At 33.6% G+C, this 27,144-nt stretch overlaps 1 protein-coding gene across 1 annotated transcript; it reads right to left on the bottom strand.

The window, feature by feature from the left end:
• Nucleotides 1–6,394: 6,394 nt before the first annotated feature.
• On the bottom strand, nucleotides 6,395–26,181 carry LOTGIDRAFT_235019 (hypothetical protein; the record flags this gene model as incomplete). Its single annotated transcript, XM_009063477.1, has 28 exons — nucleotides 6,395–8,782; nucleotides 9,429–9,629; nucleotides 9,924–10,059; nucleotides 10,329–10,487; nucleotides 10,693–10,846; nucleotides 10,959–11,064; nucleotides 11,195–11,274; nucleotides 11,597–11,791; nucleotides 12,744–13,708; nucleotides 14,213–14,350; nucleotides 14,788–14,971; nucleotides 15,571–15,956; nucleotides 16,232–16,397; nucleotides 16,632–16,781; nucleotides 16,938–16,993; nucleotides 17,268–17,334; nucleotides 17,601–17,636; nucleotides 17,782–17,924; nucleotides 18,472–18,645; nucleotides 18,918–19,146; nucleotides 20,028–20,163; nucleotides 20,532–20,606; nucleotides 21,013–21,136; nucleotides 21,367–21,466; nucleotides 21,779–21,926; nucleotides 22,534–22,648; nucleotides 23,133–23,363; nucleotides 26,053–26,181. The coding sequence occupies 28 exons, from the start codon at nucleotides 26,179–26,181 to the stop codon at nucleotides 6,873–6,875; spliced, it is 6,693 nt and encodes a 2,230-aa protein (XP_009061725.1). The 3' UTR covers nucleotides 6,395–6,872.
• Nucleotides 26,182–27,144: the final 963 nt, after the last annotated feature.

The following is a 27,144-nucleotide window of genomic DNA, read 5'->3' as shown; positions in this document are numbered from 1 at the left end:
CATTAACAGAAAGATAACACAGGCCTATAGGGGAGGGGACAATGCCCCCTCCCCCCCCCCACTACCCCCCCTCCCCCGAAAAAATGTATTGCCCTCCTGACAACCGACCCATTCCATTACTGCAAATAAATACTACACGCCATTGCCCCTCCGGATATATTACTTGCCCTTCCAAACAATTAAGTCTGGCAGTATGGGCCTACACAAAATAATAGAAAAGAATGAGCTAACAGCTATAGTCTTCCACGTTAGGATGCCGTCATGGCATTTCAAATGTATAGAAGCAGAAGAAAATGAAAATATTGTATCTTTAGTTCACAGTGCTGGGCAATGCAAAAACCAGGAATTTTTGCGTCCTATATTATAAATTAGGCCAGAGAGGCGACATTGCCTAACTTTTTTCCGATTGGTCTATTTAAGGAGCATAGTTTGTATCTTATGTTACCTAGGTTACTCATTGTAACTGCATGTTCACCTCAATCAAATTTTTGCCTTTGGAATCTCTCTAATGCCAAAAATAAATAGGGGATGGAGGGGTACCAGAAGCTTTACACGATAGCCATTAATATCTGCATTTACAAGATTTTTTTATAGGGCATATTGCGCGATAATTCATCGGATATAAAACTCCTGTCACTTTTCACTTCGGAACTTTAATAGATATTACAGTGTCATAGTTTAACCTTGTTGAAAATGAACGTAACTAATTCCAAACCAGGCGATGCCACTGTAAGTGTTCACCAGATAATGAAAAGGTTACTACTATTTTTTTTTTATCTTGAAGATAAGGTTACTACTATTAAGTAAGGTGTCTACTGAAATACTTTGATAAAATATCAGTATGGTAATTTAACTAACGAGCAGTTGACGAACCTTATATTTCCAAATATTATTTGAACGAATTGATCTTGTGTTTAATTTAAAATAGTGATGACATGAGCTTGAAGAGGTTGATCATTGTTAAACAACCTTCACTGATTGACAACCTTTTCCATCTCTGTTCGATTTCACACGCATTGAACTGCTTCACAAATAACAAAGTATAATAAGTTACACATCAAAAGGTGAAAAAGTTTAAAGGTGTTATGCAACTGCAATGAAATCTGCTTGTAACCTCTCTAACAAATCTTGATCGGTCAAATATTGTTTTCTTTCGGTTGCCTTAAATTTCAAAACTACGCGGGAATTTAATCTGTTTAATCTACAGAATAAGCCTGATGGCCTCAGTGACAACTATTATGATTGTCATTATGCAGATTTGTATAAAACACTTGTCTTATGAATTTGCTTCATGTAATTGCAAACGCGAGTTTTTCGATATTGCTACCAAAGTAACATTGCGTTTCATTGATATATTATTTTTTGAGTATTAAGAATATCAAAAAGAGAAAGGACGATCATTATTCAGTGTTTACTATGAAGTGTTAAACGAATACCATACTAACACTGGAGTTACGTAACAGTGACAATGACATAAAACGTTTATCAAATTTTATATGATTGGTTTTTTTTTACCTTCTTACGAGAAGTCTTGTCCCAATAAAAACTGCTCAGGTCACAGACTGGTGCACTCATAAACATGCATGCAATTGATCAGATGGATTCAAATTCGCTTATTGATAATATTAGAAATAGCGATTGTCACCTTTAGTTTCTATTAGATTCAATTTTCCATTTCAGTAGATTATTGTACTGTAGCAAGTTACTGGGGTCATTTCAGTAATTACTCAGTAAATATTGTTATTTCGAAGTTGATGAGTCGATGAAGCATAACCAAAGAGCAGAAAACAAGAGTTCGACAATGAAAATAAAAAAAACATAGATGGAGAGGATTAGACTTTGACAGCATTGCTATACCATATTACATTTCCAGTAAAATTTGCCTTTTTTCTGATAATTTTCACATGCAATATCAAATACATGCAATCAAATACAAACTCAAAGCAGTCTTACCTTCACAAGAAATACAACAAATTTTCGACATGTATACAAATCTTATAATAAATAATCCGGAGGCGTCATCAAATTTTTAAATCAAAATTTCCGTGATTTGAATAAAAGGACACGGTGTTCTGACTATCCACTCCTGATTTCTACTGACAATGTGACATCACATTAACCACATAGGAATAGAAATATGAGTTTTTACAGTTGAGTAGGTATGGTAGATATCTTTCCTTGTTACACCATCCTTTCTACTTGTCAGTCTTCAGTGATATATTAAACATGGTTTATATGAAGGTGTTTTCTTATATTATATAATTTATCAATTTATATCAATCCCCAAAATATTACTGTCATTTTTAGTGCATTGTCAGGACATATTTTTATCTGGATTAATTAATGTTAGTTTCTCAGTACGACATTTTACATTTTAACAGTACATGTAAATATTCCCTGAAGAGACATTTCCGTGATGATTGTTGGTTAAATAGATCAACATGATTGTAATGCTACCTACCATTTATTCAGGCTAAATGATCATTTTAATATCATGTATATGGCTAAGTGTCAGATATATAGAAACCGCTGACGTCGGATCAAATGAAATTATGGTTTAATTAGAAACTCTGTCCGATACACATTTAAAAGTGGGTAATACTGTTTTAAATCTTATCTTATATCTTTTAAATATTATCCAATATCTGTTTGAGGTACTCAATATAAAAACTGTTTATTTATCTGGAACTTGATCATTTAAAGGTACATGTCATGGAAGGTTGGTGTTAGATAATTATTGACACAGTTTTCTGAAACCGATTGTTTCATATAAGAAAAGATTGTCAAATGTTCTCTAAGAATCATGTAAAATGTATGTAAGTAAGGATAAAAAGCTCTTGTTATGAAACATGTCCACTGTCAGTCATAGTCTAGCCGTTAAAATAGGATTATATCACATGCTGTCAGTGACACTGCTAACACGACGTAATAACAGATTAATACGATTATAAACTCTTTTATTTAATCACAATAGGTTACTAAAATACTATGTTAACTTATATCTAGTTGTCTGTTTAAATATTATAGGTTGACAACCATTGTTGTCTGGAGCTTGTCCTTAACAATTCCAGATTTCGGCACATGTTCCAAATAAGTCTCTCGGAATATTTCGTTTACTCGCCTCTAACACAGAATTAACATAGATTATCTCCCCTGATGATGACGTGACAGATAAACAACAGGGCTCGGGGACGGTCGACAGTAATGGTCTGAACATGTAATTTGTATCCGTCTACATCGTCTGTATTTTTGCAATATCGTAATAAAATAGTTATAGAAAAACATCCACTATTTTCTTCTGCTCTACCATCGAGAACAGCACATGACGTCTAATCGGATAGAGGGCAGAACAAAGTTTTAACTTCAAGCTTAATTGTACCTTTTCCACCTATAGTACTAAATTACTTAACCTTTAGTCAGAATCATCAATTAAATTGATCGGAATTTCTTTTTAAAAAAATGTATTAGAATATGATCATCTTCTAGGAAACTGACTTAGCTAATAATAACTTACACTGCAGTAGCCTACTAGGCCTACATTTCGTTTTTAATATGATATAATAATCCGCGACACAATTCTTTTCGATGCATGATTTTAATTAAAACCGTGTGATCAAACACATGAATGTATTTCCAAAATATATTCTATTGAAATTTCAGGACTATAAAATGTCTCAAAATGCACTACATAACTCTGTTGGTGACAAATTGGATACATTTTTTCAAGATCAAGGGAGTCAATTTTACAAAATGAATTTTGACCAAATCGAAGGGAGGCAACCATCAACCAAGATACAAATAAATAACAGGTAACAACCCACTGAAGTTAAACCTATTAAATGATTATTTTCTTGATACCCTAGATATTTTCCTTGCATTGAAGCAAATCTAATGTCTCAGTCATAGAGGGACAAATTTTACCGAAATTTTACCCTCTGTAAAAAACTTCAGTGCGATAATATCTGCCCATTATATATACTTCTCAATGACGTCTGTCGTTAATATTTTGATACTGCTATTCACATTACCCGTTAAACTGAAATTTCTGACAAAATCACTGCTATGTCTTACGGAATATTCTCTGAAACTATTTTAACCTTAGGCTTTCAAATGGACACTACCAAAATTACAAATCTTTTTTAAAACGTGCGAAAATCAAAACATATGCAAGTCAAATCGCAAGCTTTCAGTTGGCATCAAAAAAAAGTTCACGAATAATAAGTCAAAATACCAAAGCTCATTTCATAAAAAATCAAAAAAAAAAAAAAAAATCTCACCTGGTCAGACCTAAATTAATGGCAACGATTAAATTTTTAGTGTAAATAAATTTTTAATACAATCGTGGTTTTTATATTTAAATAATATGAATCATGCTATTCATAAGGTCCTGTATGAATCTTTCTGTTGTATTTCTTGGTAATAAATAATATTTTTTCCACAAAAAACAATAAATCACGATTTAAAAAGGATGTCCAAGCCCAACTGACAGTACAATGTAAAAAAATGTCTAAATATAATTGTTTCAATTATGTTTAACGCATCTGTTTTGAAAACACGTACGACATCTGTGAGTAGGAACATAACATATTCAATGCCACCCTGCAAACTTGGTTGTGGAAATCTGGAAATGCTTCTCGAATGAGGTCGATTTTTGCAACATTTAAAATTCTTCATGCATCTAAGTTGCATTGTTAACGCCATATTCCACAATCTTATCAGACGCTTTTACGGGACAAAATTCAGCTACTGGATTTGTCAACTCGACATGTCTTAAAAATAACACTCCAGAAGACTGACGACTCTGTTGGTTGAAAAGTCTGTCTCCAAAGTTTTGTGTCAACATATTAGACTTTATAATAGCACACCAAGTTCACTCTTCACTTTATTCCACACTGTCACCATGTTTGTCAATTCGAATAGCTCACATATCTAAATATTCTTTACTGAGTATTTTTTTATACGAAGTTAAACCATAAAAAACAATACAAAATATCACAAAAATAAGATAGTTTTATGCAGTTATGGAAAAGTAATTATTCTATGGCCCAAAGAGTATGAGAAAGAGAGTACATGCACGCTGTATATGCACGGCGCAAGCTGTTTAGAGGTTGGTAATAAGCAAAGTAAAGGATTATTTTGTACTAATCCATCTAGGATTATTATTTAAACATGTTGAACTCGTCAGACGATTGTCGAAACTTTTTGGTAACGGAACGCAGTTATAAGAGGTATCTATAGCTATGCCAGTTTCATTAACGATACATAAAAGGGATTGCATAGGGCTTTCGAAACCTTGTATTGCAGACATTGCTCGCATTTGTACCATACCAATTGTCTGATTCCACTAAAACGAAGTGTTTACGTATAACGAATGTTATAGATTTATTGTACTTCTACACAAAATTGTGATGTCGACCAAGAAACTTTTTTTTCAAAATAAATAGTCTTCTTATAGTCTTTCTCAAATACAATTTCTCTCGCATCTTATTTCGTACTTGTAATGAAATGACTCGAATGGTTCAAACGATGCTAAATGCTGAGCACATGTATAGTTAAATATACAGATGTCACTAGATGAAATGTATGTAGCCAAAAAAAAAAAAATAAAAAAAATAACGTCTTCCATGTAAAGGGTATATTCTAGTACATGTTAAGTGGTTAGTAATGTTGAAATTATTTAACAATATATCAACATGTCAGAAATATAGCATTTATCAAATACATGTTGCTTTGTTTTTTGTACTGATTAATGATTAATTCGAAGGATTGTGATATGGTTTTGCTGGAATTCAAACGAATACATGTATATAATGACATGTATGTATATATTGAAATAATGGGGACATTTATCTTGTCACAACTATTGTCATAATGTATGGGATTTAAAGGGACAAATGCGCCTTTTTTGGCTAATCATGCTTTAGTCTCAGAAAAAGGATTTTTTTTTAGCTAAGCCAATCAGTAATAGTGTAACCGTCGAAATTTGAGCCTACAAATCCATGTGTGTCCAGAATTATCCGCGTGTGATAGTGAAAACGACGAGTCGTCTTTTTATGATACACTGTCATATATAGAAAAAACATCTATAGAAATACTAAAAGAAATTCTCAGCTTGAGATATTTTTGATGGAATTATCCTATGCGATTTTCGTACAAATTCTAGCACTTCTAAAGACTATTTACATATATTCAAGACTCAAATCAACCTCCCAAAATGGAGCATCTGTCCCATGTAAGCATCAGGTACAAACACAATGTTTTTTTTTTTCCTCGAAATATCGAAATCAGTATCATCTAGCCCTCATGTCCTGACTCCTCCTTCGATTAACAAGTATCATAAGAACAGAAAGATGTGATGTCAGGTTCATATTCCTCATAAGAATTTCACCAAAAACAAACCCCATAAAACTTTATTCAAGCTTAATATTAATAATTCATATAATATAAAAATATCTGTTATCGGAAATGTATTAACATCATAATAAATTATGGCACTTAAAATATACAAATATCACAGAAATAAATAAACATAATACTATAAATATATATAATGATTAGTAACAAGCATATTGTCTTCAGGAAAAATACAAATCAGGTACCCGATGCTGGTGCACATGATTCTTTGAGAAAATCTATACCACTCTGTCCCAGCACCCTCTTTCAGTGTTTTTTCGCATTTTAGAAAAGCGACTTGCTGTAGCTTTTACCTGTTGAGTTCCATGTCTAAGGAACTAACTTGAGTTCCTCTACTTAATCATTGTGCTGCAGGTCATATTTATCCTTTGTCAACCAGGTTTGACAATTCGTTCAGGTCATTATATTTTATAACTACTGTCGTGAGAGAATATTACATTCTCTTGTCAATTCTCATATCAATCATAATCACATTCTGGTATAGTTTCAGGAAAATCTGGTTTGTAGGAAGCGTTGTGGAAAACCGAGGAACTTTTTGGGGTGTATCTTCGTGTGTAATTGGACGTTGATGGGGGGTTAAATTGTCTGTGAACGGTTGATTTGCGGTTGTAACGTCCACGTGTATAATTATGTTCAGATTCGCCGAATTGTTGACTTAAAGGACTGATGGATGTTCTCCTGTATAGATTTCTAACGGCAATACTCCTGTTGTTTCTTTGGGAGGTTGCTACCCAAGCACTTGGCTGAAAATCTTCCATTCCAGCTACCATACTCTTTCTTCGACGTTTGTGTTCCTTTGTTACAATTTTCTCATACTGACTGATTGGTTCGTCAGTTTGTTCACTTTCATCATCTTCATTGTCTGAATAGTCGATATCTAATGCTGGATATTCTGAATCACTTTCAGAATCATCTCTAAATATAACTTCCTGTTCACCTTTCTGCATTTCTTCAATTTCTTTTAGGGCAGTAGCGGTATCATTCGTGTTGTAACTACTGCACCAGTCAATTGTAGTGTTAGAAATTAGCAATAGGAAAGTTCCCCACCGATGTATTAACATAGCTATAAATTGAGTCAAAATCAGAGCAGCGAATACGCCAAGAAACAACACAGAAACTGGTTCGTATTTTCCAACAATGAAGAATTGGTCTCGTAGCAGATCTTCTTTTAAATCTAACTGAAGAATAACTAATGTGAACATAAGATTTACCAGAAAGTAAGCAAACACCACATTATTCCGGATTGATTTAAGATCACTAGCTATTTGTTCTTGTCTCTCTTTGTTTTCTTTGATAGGCAACAAGAACTTAGTGAGAAGTTTCTGCCAAAAGATGGTTTCATTCTCTGACAATTCTCCTTCAATTCCATCTTTGATACATTCGGCAGATTTCCAAGAATCAGGAAGTTCAACCCATTTCACTTTCGGTTTTCGAGGAACTTTCTTTTTCACCGCTGGGGTACATTGTCCGGACGGGACAGTAGTTGTCAATCCAGATTCCATCTGATTTGGTGTACTGCTCGAGCTTTTAGGCTCGGCCTCTTTTCCTAGAGTTTGTCGAATGAAATTACTAAGTTCATCAAATATGGACGGGATACCGATTGAATCAATGAATTTTCGAAATTTACTTTTTTCTGGTGGCTTTTGTACTGGCATCCCCAATTCATCATCATCATCAGTTTTCTTAGGCGCTTCCCGGGTACCCCATGATACAATATTCAGATTGCACAAGAAAAATACTGTAAGGAATACGAAAGTTGAAGGTACGGTTAAATAGTACAAGATACCATGGATTAAACACATAAGTTCTTTAGGGTGAATCAAGGCAGTTATCACAAATATTGCTGACAGTCCCACAAGAAAAAGAACATTAGGTGTGTAAAAGTCTTCCTGAACGATATTTATCACTGTACCAACAGATACAATAACCATCACAATAGCATAAACAGAAGATAGAACGGCTGCTACTGCCACTTGTGTTTCTGTCTTTGCTTTCAAACATAGAAGAATAAAGGCTAGTATTGGTAATACAGAGAGCAAATAAGACTGCCAGGCATTAAAATTAAGTACTGCAGTATAGGATCCGGCTATCATGAAGGACACTGTTCCAGGAGCTAGAATACTCGATGCCATTAGGATAAACTGATAAAACATGAATGGTGTACTGATGTTGTTGTTCATTTTTATGGTAGTTTTCCAGGAGCCTAGAAGATCCATAACGTTTGCCATAGTAGAAGGAGACCATCGTCGTCGCTGAATGTAAAAATCATGAAAAGTTTCAGGAGCGTAAGTGAATGCATCCGAACCAGCACAATAGTCAATCTTGTATCCTTGTTGTAACAGAAGAGTACATAACCACCTATCCTCACCTAAATAAAACATACAAAAAGAGCACATATAAATCTTAATTTTAAGACAGGAATAAAATAATTTAGTTTTCAGCTTTTATGGTTACATTATAATTGTTTGCAATTTTGTGTCGTCTAAATGTCTAATTCTATAGCAGCTATTTTCATGCCGCTAGTACAAGTTTGGGGCATTAAAGAAGATGGTTTGGAAAATGGGTATTAACTTATCAACGACTCGAGCCATGTAAGTAAAGGGAGTATACTCTATAAACAGATAGAGAAGTCAACAACGTGATTACAACTATGCTCTTATACAGGGGTTTTCCATCTTGGGATTATTAAGGCGGCAATGAGGCACTTTGTAATCTAGATTAATATTTTGTGACAATTAGAACTTAAGTTGTTCTTTTCAATAAGACTATATTCTCCAACAAGAAAAATAAAACAATAGGATTTTTATGGGGACGATCAACGATCCTGACAGTGATAGAAAGAAAAAGGTTGTAAACCCCTGCTGTTGACTAATCTCGAACCGACCACTTAATTTCGGAGTGGACATTCTACAATAACTGCTGGATTTGAACCTCTGCATTCATTTTGAAGATAAATTGTCATTATACATATCATATTCAAAGCAGTTGCGACATGCTGCCTTCAGAATACCTACCCTGTTCATATTGTATAAAATGCTTTGCTTCTGTGGCATCTATAGCATAGAGTCTCATAACATTATCATCCATCAGTGACAGTCCACGAAATAAACTGAAACATCCGGGACAACATAATACACAGCCTAGAACATTCTCAGTAGCTTTCTGTAACCAATGACCAACTGAATATTCAAATTGTTGGTACCATACCATTGGGCCTAAAATAAGATCATTATGTTAAAAGTCCAGACATTTTATGCACAATCTTAAACTAGTAACTTGGTTGATTTCTGATGTTCTGCTTCCATTGGTTATGTTTTGATCCATTATCATGAATTTTTGTCATGCTATTTCTACACAAACGTGATTCGAAAGTAGGGGCCTTAAAAACTAATCTTATGATGATTTTAGTATTATAATCGTCCGATTGTCAATGATTAAAATCAGATTACAGAATCTTAAAATCTCAATTTTATTTTCAAGGTCCCAGTAGTTGAGAAGAGATCTTTTACCTTGTCCAATAGGATGAATTCTACCGCACACAGCTGCAACATCTCGATTTTTCTTCATCCTATCAATCAACAATCGAACAGATTCTGGCCCAAAATCAACATCCCCATCCAGTGCCATTATAAAAGTATTAGCAGCCTAAAATCATACAATATTTTAAATATTGGTCTCCTAATATTTTACGAGGTATATATATTACAATTCATTCATGTGATTTCTTTTCCAAATCTGTAGATTGTGACGTGTACTATATCTCTTTACCGCTAGTTGGCACAATGACAGACACTCTTCTATGATGATCAGAATGAACAAAAGAGGTAGGTCGGCAGCTATTTGGAATAGGCGTCTCTATAAACGGATTGCAAACTCAAGTCTCAAGATAAATATGAAAGGATATTTCCGCCTACCTCTTCCACCACAGTAGCTGGTAATTTATTTAGTAGAGAAGAATATGGACGTACTCCAGATGCCGATGGTGCTCTACCTTTAGCTTCACGAAGCAAATCATCTGATGTTTGATAGTTCTTCAATAGTTTATGTCCCAAGAGATAATACATGTACATAATCTGTAATTAATAGACACATATTTAAGTGACTTTTGAAAAACGCTACTAAGGGTATTCCAAGGGAAACACGAACATAATTCTCGGCTGAATTCAAGCATAACCTGATCGGATCTACCATAAAAGGGAATTTTAAGGAAAGCTTAATCTAACTTTTCCATACCTCCACAGATTTTATATTGTTCGAGGTACGATAATAAAAACAAACCTGAGACCATCTCTTTTTGTGTCTAATCTTATTTTTATCTTTGAGATGGACCTCCATCTTGGTACCACCTGGCATGATCCACTCTAACCGTCCACCATAGGGAGTGGTGATTTTCTTCACAGGTTTCAATACAACACTACCTTTAGATACAGATCTGAAAAGAAGTTGTAATGGTATTGAATATTTTGGCTGAAATATCTTAAAAATGTCAAAAGTCTTAGGCGCAATTTCAAATTTCAAAGAGAGTTGAAAGAAATATTACTTACGAACATGCCATAGGCATTACTTGAATCAACTGTCGAACATAGCCATTCATCATTCTCTGTTTAGTTTTTTCATCTGTTTCAAAGGCGTCGTCAAATATAATATGAACTGAAAGTATAATAGTATGCAGGTAACTTCAGAAATACCAATGTTCGCTGAACGGACTTTTCTTGGTAAAAATTGATTTCTACATTTCTAAATCATGCCTATTCATGAACCAATGGAGAATTTTACTTACTTTCTGCTGTGTACAAATCTTCTATATTGGTTTCAAATTTTTTCTGAGCCAGGTATCGTTTACAGATGTCAAAATCCAACCTGAATTGAGTGATAAATAGGTCAAAAAGGTCTTTTGTGGAAGCCAGCAGTTGATTTGAACAATATTTGAATTGAAGCCGTTTGAAATTTGTCTTTAGCGATACCGAACCTTGTTTCTATTACGGCATTTAGTCATTTGCTTCTCACTTTGAAACAGCTATTTCATACGATATTCATGGTCACTTCATAATCCCCCATCACTCTCTTCAATTTATTCCTATGGTCAAATTTGTTATGATATCTATTTTCTTGCAATATAATGTGGAATAGGATGAAAATGTACGTAGTGGCTCCAAGCAAACCGATTATTTGAAAAGTTTACCTGAACAATGATTTCAATAACTGTAACATTTCTTGTTGAATTTCATGCCACATAGTTGCACAAATGTAAACCATCGGTTGTTTAAATGTCTGTTTTTTCTTCTTATATTCAATATTCTCGGCTTTATCTTGTCGTCGTTTTAAAGCCAAACTAACGTCAGGGAATACTGGGTCGCTATGCCCGAATGAAAACAACCTACAAAAATTAATTCATTTGTAAGAAATTGGTTCATTTTTTATCACCAGCTGGGGCAGAGAGATAAGATTTTTAACCAAATGGGACATAGTTAAATATTGCGGTTATAATGTTTTCGGATTGTCAACACCAATTTTCAGCATCGTTGACCGAAACAGCGAAGACTTGGATTGCAATGTCAATGCCGCCCCCCTCGCAGCCCCGTAGGCTAGTTTTTTCGGGCAAGGCATTAAAAAAAATATTTTTTGAACGGCCCGATTTTTTTTTTTTTTGGAATTTAAAAATGAAATCATATCTTTGCCCGAATATCCTATACTATAACTGTATTTTTTTTAAATTGATAGCCCGATTCTATTCTCCTATAATAATATTTCATAATGCATATTAATTAGGGATCGAAGTCACTGCCCGAATGTCATTCGTATGATTATATTTTACATATTTCAAAAATTGAAATCGCAGCCCGAAAGTAGAGTTTAGAACTTTTTTTTACTCAACCAAAAAAAGGCAATTCGGGCACAGATTTCAATTTTTTTCAATAAATATTGTATGACATCTGTGTCCGAATTGTATTAAATTAAGATAGTTCGGTAAGGTTTCAGTGAAACAATAGTGTTTCTCTCGAAGTTTTCAAAACTCTCATAACTAAGTTAGAAATTCCGGCAACCTCAGATATCTCGCCACCCCTGGGACGTAACCCGCCACTTCATGTAAATGATGTTAAATAAAATAGATAGATGTTAAAAACATTTAGGTACAGGCAGTGACATAGGTCACAAGCAGAGGCAATGCATTTCAACATCTGAATACATCAAGAATAATTGAAAATATAATTCTAGATAATATTTGTGTACCCATGAAAATGAATTGAATTATCACGCTAAATGGTGATGGATACAATATGTTACAGGTAAACGATATGTAAAGAATATTGCATGACAAAGTAACTCACTTTTCTATTTTAGCCATTCTTTCAGCTTTTGGTTGCCATATGTGTCTTGTTAAGAATAAATAAGATAGATACACACCAATTGTCAAACCTATCGTTATCCAATCTGCTTGTCCCTGAGGTGCAGCAAATTTTAAACAACTGTTTGGAATGGTATACCATTCAACTGGGAAGCACAGACTACCTAGAGCTGTAAACACTATAGGTACAATCACAATTGGTAAAGCAAATCCTAATTGTTGCATGTGTAATCTACAAGCTATTCCAGAACAATAAACACACATATTAGTTGATATCATTTGAATATACATCAGCCCGAACTCTTTAAAATGTTCCAGTATTTTTTTCTTGATGAAAAACATGGAACTGAATGATTTCCAATAGTAGTTGAAAGAATCTTCCATATCATTGTCCAATAAAAAATGCATAAAAAGACCACTAAGGACTATCTGTATCGGTGCCGAGTAAATATAACCTGTCGTGCGCACACGGCGCAAATTCTTCCGTACTTCATTCAAATCAAAATTACAGCATTTTAATTTTCCGAAGGCGAAGTTCTCCCACCAGGTAACAGTAACACAAAAACATACTAAACAAAATAAAGCTCCCAATCGCAATTGGGAGTTATCACCCTTTGATGGCAATTGAGAAAATGTTCCCGTAAAAATTACAGCGAAAGGTGAGCCCAATTGCACCAAAAATACAAGAAATGATACAAAAATAACATAGATAAAGCGTCTTCTACCAGGAACATGGGTTGAAATATTTAATTCTTTTTCTAACACTGGGTCTATAGCTTCTGATTTTGGTTTAGCCCGTGCAGTAAATTCGTTATGTATATTTAAGATCGCTGGTAACAGACCAACTGATAATGTACATAATGTTGTTTCTATGGGTGATAAATACGGCATCACTAGCAGAATCATCACACAGCGTCCACATGTTTGAAATACATCTACCACAGTTAACTAGAATACAAAATGATATAGTAATTTTAATTTGCAGAAAAGATTAGGTACTGGTGGCAAAATGAGAATTCATTCTTTATATATCCGAGTAATTTCACTGGTTGCCAGTCATGTAAACAAGTACCCCATGTGATTACTTTTGAATACCTCAGTTGAATTTCTGTGTAACTTTTGTATAAAATGCAATAGCTCTTGAAACTTCTCTGTCAAATGTGCCAAAATATTTTGATTCCTTGATACATGCACCAACATAATCATTGTACCTTTTGGTTCTTCCGATGAAAGTATGGTACCAGAAGAAATAAAAAGAAACAGGAGTAGTCGAATAGTTTTGGAACCACAGTGTTAGTTAAAATGAGTGTTGGATTAGAAAAACCACAATTTGAAACTTGCTTTGCAATGATCTATTTTTTCATATGATAATTGCTTCACTTTAAATGAGTATTTATTTAATAACCTGATGATACAAGAATTAGAAATGAATTTTATATCTTATCATCTTACCACAAATATGGCCTTTTTTGAAGGTTTATTAGAGGTGGCAAACAAAGCTTTAAACATAGTTAAACACCATTTATATATCATTGGAACAGTAATACACCATATTAATTGAATAAATAACTTATTGCGATGAGGTTGTGACTGAAAAAGAAAAAAAAGATAACGCTTATGACGTTTTACGTCCTACTTTTCTGCACCTAATCGGTCTAATGAGGACGGACAACGCCGTGCAGTGAGGGAAATTTTGCTTGGACAACAGCCTTAGCCTATTCTTTTTCGATTTCCAACGGTCGAGAAATATTTTACGTGCACAGACTAGCACACGGGGCCTCGGGTTTGTTGACTTGTCCGAACGACTAGACCCTTTTCCATGTCAGCCCAACCTGTATCAATAACAGGAGGAAACCGGGTTGAAAAAACCGAAAGTATTATCTATACCAATGTCAAGATTGAACCATGGACCCTCAGGTTAGCGAGCAGTTTGGAATTTCGGGAAAAGCTGCACAATTCTTCTGCTGTTATCTGTTCATCTGTAACCTATTTGAGTTGTAGCAGTTAGATATGTTAAATTATAATACCTTAGATGTAACTATAACAGATTTGGAGATCCAGTACATGCTTAATTTGCTTACTGAACAACTTCCACACACAAAAACCAATAGGAAAATATACATAACACATCTGACGATTCGTCGTACCGAATCTTCGAATTCATTAGAATTTTCACAGTCTCTTTCTGTAATGCACATTGTTTCCCAAGCTCTAAAATACAAAAAGCAATACATTAAATATATATGATCAAACTGAGTGATATGGACTCAGATCACTAAAACGTTTTATGTACGAATGTAGTCCGTATTATATTTAGAAATCCTCTTTCTCCCTCCTTTAAAAATGTAGTCCGTATTATTTTTAGAAATCCCCTTTCTCCCTCCTTTACGGGTTCTTGCATGCCTATTTTTGAGTAATTTTTGGTCTAGATTTGGAATTTGATATCCGAAATTGCATTTTGCTTTCAGATTTCGTGAGATGATGAGAGATGTTCATGCGAAAGGATAATTCTAAAAATAGTCGTTTTGTGTGCAGTGACAGTGATGTTTATAAAATGTAGTGGTCTACTAGTTTTTATGGTCATGATATATTGAATTTTTGTCCAGACACTAAGTATTGACCAGTCTTTCATGTGACATATTGGAAAGTTTTCAACGAGATTTCTGGAAAAAGTCCATGTGTTCTGTGTAAAGGGGTAAACAAACTCTTTGAATGATATCAACTAGTTACTGCCGTGTGGGCCAGGTGTTTTTTTTAATATGCTTATGTGTGATTTTTCTTGCTGAGAAATAAATACATATCCAACTTACTCTGTTTTCGATGAATCTTTTTCTGATTTCGTCGATTTTGACGCATTCTTATCTGTGTCTTTTTCTGTTTCTGTATTCAATTGATCAGTGATATTCTCATTATCGTCGTATTCATCAATAACAGACTTATTATCTTCTAATCCTTCTTTCAGTGAAGGCATAAACCCTTTACCCATTGAATCGTTTAATGTTTCTTGATTCATATAGGGGTTATATAGATCTGAGTTAGACGACAATCCACTATCTGAACCATCTTGCGGGGCCGTAAAGGCATCCCGCGTGGATTCAGAATCTTGGTTCATGGAGGATGCTTGTCTTATTGCTAATTCCTTTGCCTCTTCTCGTCGTCTTGCTTCAGTGTCGCGTTTCTCTTTTTCTTTTAATTTCTGCAATAAGTTAATATTAACATTGATAAATATTTTTTCAACATGTTAATTTTCCACTTAAATCTTCAAAAAAACAAAAAGCTAAAATGATAACCTTGTCCATTACTATTTTGTATTCTATACTTATTTCATATCAGCACAGAAAAAAAATACCAAGCAGATCTAAACCGCTTATTCTAGTTCCTCAATAAAGTATTTGTTCTATCAATTGGAATGTACAATAGGCAGAATTTAACCCACCCTTCCTCGTAACAATCTAGAACAATAAACAATACCTCCTTTTCAACCACTTGGTCTTCCAGTTTGTCTCTGTGCTTCATTTTCAGGAAAACTTTAGTTTTACCAATTCCGTAGTCAAATATTTTAAGTGAGTTAAGTATATTCTCGCAATCTGATTTCGGAGTTGATCTTGGAGTTTCTGTATTTTGGAGTATTGAGTATCTAAAAGAAATATATACAGATAAAAAGAACTTAAAGGGAATTCCGCATTTTTGTAAAAAGTTTTAATTTCAAATAATGTTGTAAATTATTCCTGAAAATATTTTTAAAGTATGCTATTTATATCTATGTATCTTCTTGATCAATCTAAATTTGTTTTAAAAGGGTTAATTAACAACGGAGAGTATATATAGCACAATACAAATCATCAAGGATACAATTTTTAAGTAGTCTTACCGTTTGACAAAATCCTTGAAGAACATTCTAACCGGATAACCACTACATCTCACTTTCGCAGCATCCATAATACCACTTCTCTCTAACTGTTGACGCACAAGCTCACCATCAAATTTCGAAGGTTGTAGTTTAGGATTGGGTTTGATGCATCTTTAAGAAGATTAGTATTGTTTACATTTTTGCATGTAATAAGATAGGATATTGTTTGTTTACAGTAAGATAAAGTTCAAAATTTCTCTTTACATTTTAATTGCTTATTAAAACATATTTACTTACACAGTGTAGAGTGAAACTAAAGCTACCTACCTGATAAACAAGGGCGGGAGAGTCTGAACTTTATCCATCATTCTCTTGAGTGATTTCTGTCAGATACAAGTAGATACAATTATGATCGTGAGGGCAAATATTTCATATAAATAAGACTTATGCAAATTAATGATTGTTGATCCCATAGATCACCACCGTATATTATAGAGCAAACCTCATTGACAATCCAACCAGGAACAGTTACTCTAATCACGCAGCAGTCCAACTTTGAACTAATCTGAGATCTCCCACTGCTTAATGAAAATAGTAATTTTAAGCCAACCAGGGGCAGTATGTGTTAATACTCTATTAAAATTCTATTATACAGACCTGAAATGAATCTGAAACACGTCCAACCAATTTACCAGTACGACTTGAATTAGATGATTCCGAGCAACTGAAATCGAAGAAAATCTTAATCCTTAATTGTAAAATATTATGATTTGAATGGATGTGCTTGTAAGGCTGGATATAATTGCCTATATAATTCACTAAAATGTAAGATTATATATACAGCTTTATGTTCATCAGATTAACATTTTTGTTAAAAAAATATTCCAAAAAAAAAAAAAAACGAAAAAAAAAAACAAATAAAAGGGGCAATTTCATAGTGCTTAACATCATGGAGCTTAAGCACGATAAAGAATAAACAAAAGTACTTACATACTTTCTCGTCCTCGAAATGATGACCTTCCTCCTCTGAAACAAATAGATACAGAATTTTGAAAGATGCAATTATGATTATGATCTGGATTAAAACCGGAATTTTGAATCGAATCAATATAATCAACAGTGTAAACAATATCAGCGCTTACAAAGACTGAGGTTCGAAAAACGTAATCACCTGTTTCTAGAGGTAGTAGCAAAACTACCCAGTTGAAAATAATTCCTGATAAACATATTATCACTTCGTTGTACTATTTCACTAAGTTGAGCCGAGACAGTGTCTCTATTCTTCTTCAGAAAATTACTAGCATCGTAGATAACCTGAAATTAACCGTCAAGCAATTTGGAAATATATACAGGACAATTTAATTTAGAAGAGAATAATGATCTGACGCTAGTTGTGGCGGACATAGGCGGAATGGTGGAGTGTTTTCTATTTTACTTTTACGTAATCTATGATGACGACCCACACTTCTGCTTTATCGTCTATATTAATATTATTTAATTTCTGGTGTTTGATTACAGGTCATGGTTCGGTATTTTCGGGGGTTGAGTTTGGTCTTGAATATATGTATATAATCTTCAGAAGTACAAGAACTGCACAATAATCGCAAAATTCCTTCAAATATACCGTAAACTAGAAATTTCACTTTCTATTTTATATAATTATGTCTTTCCTCCATGACGGAGTCTCAAGAAAAAACGCATCGTCATTTAAACTCTCAAATGCGGACATCCAGTTTCTGTGACTAAGGTACGATTGGTAAAACGGATGGTAAACCTGTCATTTAAAAGCCTGCAACCTACCTTAACTCGTGTTTTAAGTTTGATTTCGAGTACTAATTGTAAAGTAAAATTGAATACATACCTCGGAGGCATAATGATTGATAGAAAACATCGTATGTTGACTTCTTTGATTCCCTTTGATAATGCTAAAATTGGGATTTTGGTGATGAATCTGTTGTACGTGTTGTATAAAATGTCGTACTGACGGATTAACTGATACCGAATCATTTAATATGTGTATTATACCAACTGGTGGCTGAAACAAAATTCAGAGAATGACTACCTTTTTCAGATAGTAATAAATATATCAAACACTGCACGACGCATCCATCGTTATAAATATACATTCAAACAAAACCATTGAAAACAATGCGTTTCGTATCTGGCAGAAGCCACATTCATAAATTGCAGGTTATTCGATTAAGAAGTGCACATGGAGCTTGAGGCGCAAAGCAAAGTGCTAAGAGAGGTATCATCATTTGATCAGTATCAACATCGCGAGTTCATAAGATTGTAAAAGATACTTACTCTACATAATAAACTTATGACATCAGTATTATCTCTATATTGGACGCTATCAAACCGTACACCTTCTGACAGAAACTCTCTCTCTTCTTCTTTGAAAGCTTGTCGTAAGAAATACTGCTGAAGATTTTCATTTACTGTATTGATCAACAACTGTTCAAAGCTGTTATTCTTTTCAAGGTTCTCAAATCCAGAGATGTCAAGAATTCGTATAGACTTCTTCTTATTCGAACTTAACAAAAAATAAGAACAATGGTGACAAGGATCATGGCAATGGTACGTAAGTAAATGAGTAGAAGCCGGATTGGTATAATACACCTTAGCGATCACTAGTTGCATATGGTTGGGAATATGAATAGAAATCATAAGTTTCGAGCGACACTCTCATACAACCGAGTTGTGAGTTGCGTTTAGAACTCGTGGCCACTTTCATTAATCGCATCCATACCCAACTGTTAATCTCCATGATGTGAGGGCACCTTTAGTGTCCAGAGTCATTACGTAAATGCATTTGAATAATACATGTAATTATGAAGATAGCTTGGCAAGGTAATATACGCCCACTGGCAGCTTTGATTTTGAACATAAATATTTAGCAGTACAGTAACAATCAACAGTATGAAATATTCAACCTTCAGTCATACACTTGAAAACGTGTTCAATCTTTAGCTCGTGAAAACTCTAGAAGACAAATATTCAATCTTCAGCGCGGTAATGAATAATGAAACAAAGTTTTGTCAAAATTTGGCAAGAATCATGCCTTCTAGAGATTTTATGAGTTACAAATTGAACGAGTTTTCAAGATCAAGGGCAATAAATATTTTTCAATTCGTCTGATTTTCAATAAGGTTCATCCTTGTGTGATTACAAACAACCATACCAAGTTTCGTCGAAATCAATTAAGAAGTGTGCCTTGTAGAGTGTTTACGAGCAATTGTGGACGGACCGACGGACGGACGGAAAGAGGTGACGGCAATATACGCCCCCCATTTCATGTGGGCGTATAAAAATGAGCACGGAAGTAACATATCACATGGTATACAATTGATCCAGAATCATCTACGCTCGTAATATAACTTATCAGACAAACTTTTCAAAGCATAATTTTATTACCTTTTATCCAGGTGATTATTAGCTAATATTGAATTGATCACGTCAATAATTCCATAGAATAAACAAGAATACAATTCTCGTGCTAGAGCATCTCGACCATCTTCAGCATCAGATAGAGTCTTTAATCTTTTCTCATCTAAATTGTCATAAAAATACAGAGTCAACATTATTAGCTATATGCACTCATAGAACATAATGCAGAGTTCACAAACAAGGAATGGCATAGATTGAAAAGTGAAAACACATTAAATATGCTGCTAATAAAACCGGTTTACAAATGATTCATCAATTATGTTGAACAAATATGGTGTAATATAATTCTTGAAATAGACATGTATTGTCGGATTAATACAAATTCTATCTTAGATTTTGTGTAACCTGGCCTAAAAGGAAGACTGAAATGTCACAGATTTAACCCTACAAAATTGCTCCTAATCAAGAATGAATTTTGACTAGATTTATTGAAAAGAATTTGTTATTCATACACAAATACCAAGGCAATACCTCTTATTTCTGTTGACAGGAGCAATCGCCTGATATTATCAAAGTCTTCTTCTTCTAAATTCAGCATACGACCAACTGAAATATTTCAACTGCATATGCCATGTTTTCTAAATTGACTTGCATGTAAACAAATACAATTTGTAATGAAATTAAAGTTTCAATCACTTTGTGGCAAAGAAATGAAATTGGGTTGTAAGTCCTTCTTTACAACATATACGTACTCTTTTAGGGTGTGTAGCTGTTGAAGGATCCCTTAGTGCTCAGTGTATTGCCTCATCGAACGGCCATGGCAGATGCTTTTAAGTCAGCCCATCCTTCCTGCGTAACTTACAAGAGGAACTGGATTTCAAAATTGAACGACTCGACCCCTGCCGGGGTCTAATCCATAACTCCAAGGTTTACTAGCAAGCGTTTAACTAACTGAGCAGCCCCAAGCTATCTAGTAGATATCTCCGATTTGATAGAATCGTAAAAAACTCACATCTATCGATACTTTCCAAAGCTTTAACATCTAAGAATCCAATTGCACCACTTGGGTCCTCGTCAAATTCTATATTAGTTAGGTGTAGAATAGCGGCTAGTATTGAATGAATCTGGTCTCTTGTCTACAAATAAAAATAGAGCAAAACAATCGAACACTTTGTTTTAGTAGTGTTAGTTTGATAACCAAAAAGGTTTACCGAACTCATACATTAAATGTGTATATTTGAATATTCCTAAGGTCGTCGTTACAGAAAACTCTATTTGAAAGAGAAATGGAGTTTAACTTCTTACTTTTTGTATAGAAATGTGAGATCTACTAGGTAGTGTGAAGTTATACTTTCCCTTGACCTACCTCTTTGTTTAGACCAACTTCATCGAGAATATTGATCATTTCATTATATTTCCTCTCATAAGATCTTTCCTCTTCCACTTTGTTAAAAGTTGTAAGTATTCTGAAGATTAAAAGAGTTGCTGATGACATATTTTGTGCTACTTTCTAGCGAGATGAGAACAGTATATTGTATTCGACGGCAACTAAAATCATAAGAATCGCTCACCAGTTCCTTTCGCGAAACGTTAAACATCGCTAAAAATCAATTTTCACTAGTCTAAAACCCTTCTGTTTTTCTTATATTATATGTATTACCAACTGCTTTTTAAAGAATAAATATATTACATAACAATATTGATAGATAAATATTTGAAATCCCAGTTTGGAAAATTTCTCCTTCCGCATTGGATATAAATATTAATATTTGACATACCTATATTCGCTAAGCTCTTCCAATTCCAATTCTCGGAGTTCACAATCTGACATTCCAGCAAACAGAGCATAGAAAGCGTGAAAATTCTTTTCATTTTCATTTGGTTCCGTTACTCTAAATTTCTCAAGAATATACCCTTCTATTTTAGCTGAAACAGATATAAATAACTGTCGTATGTGCTATGTAAAATAACATCGTACATAATTGTGGCTGAATATGTAAGAAATTTTTCAAAAGATTAAACACATAAAGACTTAGCATGCTATCTTCTAGATAATTACGCCACTGGCGGATTTGATCCGTTTACTTTGGCTAACGACAAAAAAGTAATGAAAAGGCTTGCAGGAAACGTTTTCTGAATTTGATTGTTGATTGATCTCTTTTCTTTCATAGAAATGCTCACCGATGCCGTCACGGATGATTTAAGACTACATATGAAGAAATGAAAGTCAAGTCCATTTGCCTAAACTGACAACCGTGATTCCTTCAGGTCTTTAGGTTCAGATTCATTGCATTTCAATGTATGTGTTAAAATCTGCAATTCCCATATTAATTGAGAGTGACCTCCAATTGTGTTGCTTTCAATGTTTATTCTAGAGACAACAACGTCGAGGCAACGTGTGGGATATGTTATTGTATAAAGAGATTATGTTATAATAACATTGAGATGATATAGGCAATATAAATGATATACAAGTATATTAAGTAAAGAGATAAATAAAACAAAGATTATAAAAAGTCAACATATAACCTACCAAATTCAATAGTATTATTATCAGTATACGATATCTCCACTAGTTTCCCGAAACGACTTGAATTTTCGTTGAGTGACGTTTCAGCATTTCCAAAAAATTCAAGCACTTGATTTATCTGTAAATAGAAGGTCAATCGCATACTAATTTACATAAAACAATCAAATTAAGTTATTCTATACATTTGTCAACATGGATTAAGAACCTGGTAAATAAATACATATATCGATGAAAAATTTATCAGAGATAAATGAGGTGTAAGTTAACCTTAACAAATTCGTGGATATTTTTTTTACTAGTTAATTACCAATGCAGCAATTCTACAATATTCGTTGTCTAGGTAAGGCAGACTCTATATACACATTATTCAACTTAAAAAAATGATCATCAAAAGATATCAAAATAACTTGAAAGTTAAAAGACATCTACATAAGTCAATGTGTGCTCTTCATTTTTTTACAAAGATAAAAGATAACCAGGAAGAAATTCCTATTATACCCAGCGATAGAAGTCATAACGTCCTGATACCCACGTTCATACGGATTACATACAATTATTGAACAAAAAAATAGTGGAAAATACTCACGAAGCTAGTTTTATACCTTTTCTAACTTAGCAATGAGATCATGTTCCTTCGACGGAGATTTGTTCAAATGAATTAAATGTTTTAATATCAGCTTGGTGCTTTCTGTCTTCCCTGCTCCGCTATCACCGGTAACCACCAAACATTGTCCATTACCATCTTTAAGTGCACGATAAGCGAAATCTGCTGCCCAGAAAATGTGTGCTGGTTGAGAACTACGATCTCGAATATTTGTATATATTTCATGTTGCTGTAACAATAAGTGATGTAATTTAAAGCATATAATATTAAATATTGGAAGAGCAGTTCGCTTCCGAAAAGTTGTGAAGGTACAGGAAATTCATCTGTAATGGTTGCTTTGCTTCATAATATATAGATTATCTTGGGTCCTCAAGAAAAAGTGCATCGCCAGATGTCTGTTTAAATTAGAAACTTTCGGGATTTTATATTTTAATAGTTTTCATGAGAGATCTTGACAGTGTGTACTTGATTTTGGCACCTCATAGGTTTAGCTCATTAGTTTTCAAGGATCGTTCATCTGATGCACGAAATTGATTAACATTAAATGACACATTCTGATAGGTTACGTGTAAGATAGTCCATGCACATTATGAAAAGTCTACAATAGGAATTCCCCCATGTCTATAAACAAAAAAACAGGACGTAAATGACAACCTTGTTCACAGCAAACTAAAGGCAATTAGTGTATAACTTATTATTTTATCTAATTTCAGATGAGAACAGAAGAAAAAAACCCTGCAGTATAGTTCCAATTTCTAAAGTAACAAGGATTTACAGCGATAACTGTATCACCAACATACGTCTATAAGATAAAACGAATATTGTGGCGTATTACTTAGTAACATATACAACTGCTTTGCATGTTCAATTTTTAAATTTTCATTTCATGTTTTATATTGTTTTATATATATAAACTGTTTTACAATACATTTTAATTTTTTTATGCCCAAGCATTATAATGCGAATTACGGGAGCTTGGTATGTTGATAAGATCGCGTTGCTTTTAGATGAAAAGTTTGTGAGCTAGTGTCTGTGATTAAAAAGTATTTCAAAATTGATTATAATTGGTGATATAAGCCATTGTTTTGTTCAGATTTTTGACAAGTATTAGTAGGCTTTTGTATTTATTTTTGGATTATTGAACTTGACATATGCTTCGCAATTGTTTTGATCAGATGTTGAAAAACAGGCAGATTTTTTTTAGTTATCTGATAGAGACTATTACACATCTGATGCTTACGTATGTTTATTAGATCTTGAATACGTTACACTTCCAATTTTTAAACAATATTTTTCATAGATTACCCTAACCTTTGACACATTCCTTAATGGGTATCGTGAATTGACCGCACCTATGGCTGAAAAAGGGCAGTTGTATTAAGTATCTCATGTCCTGATTGGGTCTTGCCGTCGACCCAAGAGGTCAGATTACAGTAGATTGCAGTTGTTGCCTGTCGGTAAAATACCCAATATTGCATTACTTCGAGGGTTATACCCAATGTGTACTCTGATTTAAGATGATATATGTAATGAATGAAAGACACGTCATGGAGTTACGAAAGGTTAAATATTATAATATCTAGAGATTATGTATTTGACATTTAATGAACGCAGCCTTCTTCTATATCTCCCATTTCTTATGGTAGGTTTGAAATCCAAACTAACCAAACACGCTAACCACCAAATCCTCAAATAACAATAAATATTATAAGATTTATGGATCGTAGATTTTCTTCTTAAGAGCATGGGAAGAAACATTATTTATTTCGTTTATATTTTTAAAAAAATATTTGATTCGGTAAATTTGAGTCACTAAGAATTTCACTGATTAGTTTCGTTTCGTATAATGAAGTCTGTGATTCAACTGATTTATGATATCAGCAATGAAATTTCATTTATGTCGTTTATTTATTTTATTAAGTGTTTATATTCATTATTATCCTCTTAGTACACATTTAAATTTTGATTTGAGCAATTCTGTCACCTGTATGGTTTTTTTTAGGTATCCAGCTGCGAGTAAAAAAGATAAACTGCATGAAGTCATCTCCAGGAAGTTATCTGGGGGTAATACACTTGTCACGATTAGACACTATCAATCAAGAAGATATTGCTAAAGCGCAATTTATCTTGCCCTTTTATGTGACCTTGCATATTATCAGATATGTTGGTAGGTAGATGACAAGTTAACGTTCGCCGATATATTGGACCTTTCTACGTTTTTATACCCCAGGTAAACCCTTACCCATCGTAAGCAAGAGGTAACTGGTGAATGGTACAATTTTAACTTGTCAAGAAGCCTGACTGACATTTATTACCGAACTTGGTTTATTTTACCGAACGAAGTTTAGACGACTTTAGCTGGTTCTTAAGAATTGATTCGAAACTTTCTGTGTTTTTTCTGTATATCTGAAACTCAATTCAAATAGACTAAAAATATTCATTTAAACATATGAATACAAAGATGGTACAATTTTACAATTCGTTGAAACACTTGTTCGACACGAAATACATAATGTTTTAGTGAACTATTTTTATATAAGAATTATATTATCTTATTGTAGGCGTGTGATTCATTGTTGGCTATTATATATTATAAATTGTCAGAGATGTCATTGATATAAAATAAATGTAATATAAATTGATATAGATACGATTAATATTTTATTTTTGCGTGCCTAACAGCCTGTATTTGAACGTTAAAATTATTGTGCATCTACATTCTATATGGGCAGGGTTTTTTCATGCCAAGCTAGAACTGTGGCGCATGGAGTTAACACGTCTTCATCTGACTTTTGTGTCTTTCAGACAAGGGTAGGAATATATCAATGTATAGCTAAAACGCATAGGCATATCAATTCTAAAAAAAACATACAAAATATATACAGTATGGTGTTAAAGCGTTACTTGTGAATACTTACATAAAAACTGTTCTGTTCAAAACGTTGCTTTATACAATCCAATAATATTTCATTGTCTATTGTTTCTAGTTGGGAGATATCATCAACATTACCTAATGATGGTAACGATTGGGGAACTTTCCTAAACATACCAATCAAATATACTTAGTTCTTAACATTATGTCTTTCTACTAAGCTAATCTTTTTAAAAAAGCACGCTAAATATGTTCGTAGAATAAACTGGTCGAAATATCTCTTATAAATAAGTCTTATGAATTCACGTTCTGTTACTCTGACAACTGAAACCAGCACATTCCCCATTAATTGTATATGTCCATCATAGTCTGTGCCAAGTTTGATATAATCATTAAGGAACAGATCACCAATAGTTATATGTTGTTCGAGACCTGTGATCCTTGGACTTATGATAAGAAATTGATAAGAGTCCTTTTATATCCTGTCATGAGCCCTTAATACCGCCTCCCAAAATAATTATTATCTTTTCATAATATCTTTAAAAATATCTATCCGGGAGAATTCCCAAGCTATTACATAATTAAATAGAAGTTCCTCTATCTCATATCTCTCCCCAAAAATGACTGATACGACATAGTCTCTTAATAGACGACCCCTTTATAACCTATACACGTGTTTTCTAAACGCCTGTTCATCTTTACGTACACTTTGCCTTGGAAATAGGGAAGAAAGTAACTGTTTTGTTAATTTGATGGAAATTAGTGTGCTTATTCATGCTGGCGTGGTTTCGGTTGAGCATCCTTTTTGTTATTGCCTTTGGACCCTATGGCGAACCCTTCAGAGCAAGATATGCGGGAAACGGTGTCGTTTTGGAGAAATAGAAAATAGTGCACATTGAATCTGCTGAGATTCAATGAACTGGATAGATAAATCATAATGAACAATCCTTTTTGATTGGGTGTAAAATTCCACATCCTCGAACTGTCCGAATTGGGTCAGAAAAGACCTAAAAATCGAAGCTAAAGTTACGCAAAACAATTTTATAGTCGTAATTTCAGTGGCAATCAATTGATATAAATTGATTACTAAACTGAGAATAAATATTTATTTGTGGTCAATGAAAAAATGGTGCTCAGG

The sequence above is a fragment of the Lottia gigantea genome (assembly GCF_000327385.1).
Source record: "Lottia gigantea unplaced genomic scaffold LOTGIsca_58, whole genome shotgun sequence".
In the NCBI taxonomy this organism is placed as follows: domain Eukaryota; kingdom Metazoa; phylum Mollusca; class Gastropoda; family Lottiidae; genus Lottia; species Lottia gigantea.
Note: the sequence above shows the minus strand (reverse complement) of the source record. Positions and strands in the feature narration are given on the sequence as shown.